At 32.5% G+C, this 4,944-nt stretch overlaps 1 protein-coding gene across 1 annotated transcript; it reads left to right on the top strand.

Annotated features, from left to right (window-relative positions):
• Positions 1-1,472: 1,472 nt before the first annotated feature.
• Positions 1,473-2,429, top strand: LOC135322956 (olfactory receptor 4A47-like). Its single transcript, XM_064494220.1, has one exon. The coding sequence runs from the start codon at positions 1,503-1,505 to the stop codon at positions 2,418-2,420; it is 918 nt and encodes a 305-aa protein (XP_064350290.1). The 5' UTR covers positions 1,473-1,502; the 3' UTR covers positions 2,421-2,429.
• Positions 2,430-4,944: the final 2,515 nt, after the last annotated feature.

Consider the following 4,944-nt stretch of genomic DNA (forward strand, 5'->3'; position numbering starts at 1 on the left):
TTGATGTTAGGTAATTCTACAAAAGCAATGTTTTGAAATTTTTTAGTATGAGTTCCTAGAAGTGAAATTAACTCAATTGTTATATGTATTTAAAATGTTGATGTTCATATTTATTGCAAAAATGCCATCTATTTGGGCACCTATTTACGTGTTTAAAATGACTTTATTCTTTCTCTATGAATTGCTTACTAATGCTGCATGTATCTTGTTCGTTGTGTTCTTAGAGATGGCGTCAGTGAGTGAAGAGCAAGGGAGAAGACAGAAGAGCACAGAATGTGAGTTGAAACGCTGTCTTCTTGTGCAGATAACCCAGGACAGGTATTTATACACAAGATTCTGAACTAGGCTTTACATTTTGAAAGAGTACATTGGTGGTGTGAGAATTCACTCTTTCAGAAGCTCTCTTTTGTCATTCTCACAATCAGCCATGCTAGTGTTCCTCTGATTTACAAAGATATGTGGAGGTTGAGTCTATCCTGTCATGCTCTTTTTGGATATTTTTGAGTTACAATGATCTGGGATAAATTGACCTTCTCTAACATAAACTAGTCTTAAGGAATAATTTCAACTGTAATTAATTGGAGATATTTTCATGGGCAGATATTTGTAAATCTGCTGATATTCTGAGTTAATATGTTCTCTACACATTGCTTATTAATCTGTTAAAAATTAAAAGATGATGTAGCATCTGTAGACCTTGATTGAATGGCTTTCAAGAACATGAAGTGATACTGTAGCAAGCAAGCTTTTCCTTCAATTCTCACTTTTCTGTTCCCAGTTGAGCTTCAGTGTACTAACATATGTTTGTTGGCCATTGAGATACACTCTTCCCTTAATTTTTAAAATATATTTTAAATTTCTTTTATATTTAATTTATATTTTCATTTGTTAATTGCTTAGAGATCTTTGTCTATTTTAGATATTACCTCTATGTAAATCCTCTACAATGTAAATCTTTCTCCAGACTGCTTTCATGTATTTATACTGTGCTATCTAAATTTACTAAATACTTAATTTTTTTGAAATTGTTAAATATACCTCTTAGGAATTTCAATGATTGGTAAAGAAGACTCTCCCACCCATAGAAATGAAAGAGTTATCTCCTTAATATGTGAAGAGTAAAACAAAGTAAACCTTGCTTTAATCTTTTATTAAAATTTAACCCATTTAAATTTTTTGTATAAGGCATTAGCTATATGTACAACTATATTACCCTCCAAATAGAAAGCAAATTATAACAAATCAGTTATTAATAATGTGTTCTTTCCCCCATATGTCTCTTAATTACTTGCCTCTCCATTAGTCTGAAAGATTTTTCAGGTTAGTGATGAGGTTTTAATCAGCCTTACATGATAATACTTGAAAGTATGGAACATAAACCATATTGCTTATATGTGGAAAGAATAAACAAATTATCTTAAGACTTCAGAAAGTCACTAGTAAGAATTATATTTGTAGGTAGTTTTGTTCTGAACTCTGAGATAAGACATACAGAAGACTCTATGGAACAAAGGAGGAATGTGACTGAGTTTGTCCTCTTGGGGCTCACTCGGAGCCCTCAGGGTCAGAAAATATTATTTGTTCTGTTCTTGCTAATGTACATTGTGACAATGGTGGGCAACCTACTCATTGTTGTGACTGTGGTGGTCAGTCCAACCCTTGATTCCCCTATGTATTTCTTTCTTGGCTATTTATCATATATGGATGTTCTTTATTCTAACACAATCACCCCAAATATGATTATTCACTTACTCAGTAAGAAGAAAACCATTTCATTCCAAGCCTGCATGGCTCAGCTTTTTATGGAACACTTATTTGGTGGTGCTGAGATTTTACTCCTGGTGATCATGGCTTATGACCGCTATGTGGCAATCTGCAAACCTTTGCATTATTCCACAATCATGAATCAGCGAGTGTGTGTTCTGCTGCTGCTGTTGGCCTGTGTTGGTGGGTTTTTACATGCTGTAGTTCAACTTCTCTTTGTTTACAACCTTCCCTTCTGTGGTCCCAATGTCATTGACCACTTTGGCTGTGACATGTACCCCTTGTTAAAACTTGCCTGCTCTGACACCTACATTATTGGCCTCACTGTGGTTGCCAATAATGGGGCAATGTGTACAGTCATCTTTATGGTCTTACTCATCTCCTATGGGGTCATCCTGCACTCCCTAAAGAATGTTAGTGCAGAAGGGAGGCACAAAGCCTTGTCCACCTGTGGCTCCCACATTACTGTGGTGGTCCTCTTCTTTGTCCCTTGTATCTTTCTGTATGTGAGACCTCCTTCTACCTTACCCATTGATAAATCCTTGACTGTGTTTTACACCATTATCACCCCTATGTTGAACCCTCTAATCTATACTCTGAGAAATGGAGAGATGAAAAGTGCCATGAAAAAGCTCTGGACCAGAAAAAGTACATGAAGCAGCAAAGATATATATATCATCTATTTTCAAAGACTTTTTCTTTCTAAGAAACATATATGTAATTACTAAACTGCAGTAAACTTCTCAGGTTTAGTAACTTGGACGTGATGAAAAACATTTATTTTGTGAATACTTCCAATGATCAAAATATACTCTTAAGACTTGCATGATTTGATAGTTCAATACATATGTGTATATAGTTTGAAATACAATTTTTAAGATTTTCAGTTTCTTACGAAACTATGTATACATTTGGGTGTAAATGTCTCCATTGAGAACATAGATTTATGTACTATATGATGTTAAGCTATATTTAATACTATAAATTTATTTTAGTTAGTGGAAGATTTTCTCTTGTTACTCTTAGATAATGTAATCTTTCTCATAATTCATAGGACTCATTATAGCTTTCAAAAAAGAATAGCAATACAACATAAAAATTTATTCACTCTCTTTCCCTAAAGACAACTTATGTTAATATTGAGGTATGTGTATTATTTTTGAGTCTGCAGGACACTTTGCATGTATTATTTTGCTTATATTTCTTAGCAAGTTAATATTGAAGAAACATGATGTTTTGGTTGTAATACTACTCATAAGGTGGCTATGTTAATAAAAATTATCTGAATGAACAAGGTGTATATGCAGAAAAATAAACAAATCTTATTTCTTTTCCCAATTGTATAATCATATTTTCTCTTCAAGTGGAGCAGATTTGTCCGGATGTATATTTTCATTAAGATCAATCATTAATCTTCCCAGATAGTGTAGAATATCTGGGAACACATCTGCTCCTTTTCAATCTCCCCAACTGCTCTTTTGCTTACAGTGTTTCATATCCATCTATAGAGATGCAAACTCTTCCTTTCATCTGTAAATTTAGTATAAACCATGATCCATGTGCTCCAAGCACGAACTACAGAACATGATACCAGATACTATGGGTGCTATTGTTAAGGAAGATGTTGACTATATATACTATCTTATCTCTCTTATTAATGAAATACTGCTTACTAGGTAATAAAGAGGCCAAAATATATTGGGTTTTTTGAAGACATATTCATAAAATAGTCTCTCTCTCTGAATCAGTGTTGAAATAAAATATTATCTGCCTCTAAATGGTCAATAGAATGTGGTCAAGAAAGCTTGCTATTCTGCTTCCAATTTTTAGTCTTGATTTATGAGGGGCTAAGTCTTTGGGGCAATGGATGGTTTTTATTAGTAAGTCACAATGTATGAGAAATCTTATATCCTGAGTTTTATACTTGTTAAGTGGAGATTTTGTATATCATCTCAAAGTTTTTTCAACTACAATACTATCCTCCAAAAATTTCAAACATTTGAGTTGATCAGATTTTATGTAATTCATTCTTTCACTTTTAGATGTTGCTATGGAGTGAGAATTGTGTCCCTCTCCAAAATCAGAAGTTAAATACTTTATAATGTGGTGATATTTAGAGATGGGACCATTAGGAATTGATTAGGTCATGAAGATGGAGTCCTCATCATTGAGATAAATTTCCTTTTAAAGAGATCCCAAGAACTCACTTGACCCTTCTTCCATGTGAAGACACTGCAAAACGGCCACTGTCTATCAACAAGGAAGATATGCAATCTGCTGGCACCTTAATCTTGGACTTTTGAATCCCTAAACCTGTGAAAAATAACTGTTTATTGTTTAAACCACCCAGTCTAAAGTTTTCTTTGTTAGTAACCAAATGGACTAAGTCAGACATTTAGTTAATTTTCAAATGTTTGTAGTTATTTCAATTGATGAGATAGAAGTCTTTATTAATTGTGTCTGTTCATTGGTCTATAATTTCCCTGAACTCAGGTAAATTTTCTTAATTGTCTTTGTGTTCTCTGTTTCTTGAACAATACAGGGGACCCAGAATCTAGTCTATAGACTTTGTCAATTAGTTGAAACCTTGATCTAGTGAAGTGAGTAATTTTTTCAGATAAATTTTGATTAACACACTCTACATTAAAGATATATATATATAAAATATTGCTACAAATATTTACTCTTCTTTGACATTTACTACAAATATTTATAATTATTGTATCTTTTATGCTATATTTATGAATGTTCTATATAAAGATATTATTTTAACATTCTTTTACTTTTTGATTTTTTTCTATCACATCATTCTTAGTAAATTTCATAACCTAATGATTTTATCAATTTTAATCTTTTTTCAAAAATATACAACCTTTGAAAATATTTTATTTTTTAACCCACCTATAATATATTTTTGTTTGTGATAAGGAAATAATTAAGTTAAAATGGCATAATAATCTTCCATCATAATTATTCATTTCAGTATCAATTTTAAAGTTTTCTATTTAGTACATCAAGTTTTACACTGTCAAGGGTACTCATTTTGAAGTAGGGTTCCTTCTGGATATACGTCCAGGAGCAGGATTCCTGGGTTATATGGTAATTCTATTCCTAGTCTTTTTTGGAATCTCCATACTGTTTTCTACAGTGGCTGCACCAAACTGCATTTCCACCAGCAGT

The sequence above is a fragment of the Camelus dromedarius genome, chromosome 15, assembly GCF_036321535.1.
Source record: "Camelus dromedarius isolate mCamDro1 chromosome 15, mCamDro1.pat, whole genome shotgun sequence".
In the NCBI taxonomy this organism is placed as follows: Eukaryota; Metazoa; Chordata; class Mammalia; order Artiodactyla; family Camelidae; genus Camelus; species Camelus dromedarius.

Coding starts and splice junctions, on each gene's coding strand:
- LOC135322956 (XM_064494220.1), top strand. CDS start 1,503: ATGGAACAAAGGAGGAATGTGACTGAGTTTGTCCTCTTGGGGCTCACT.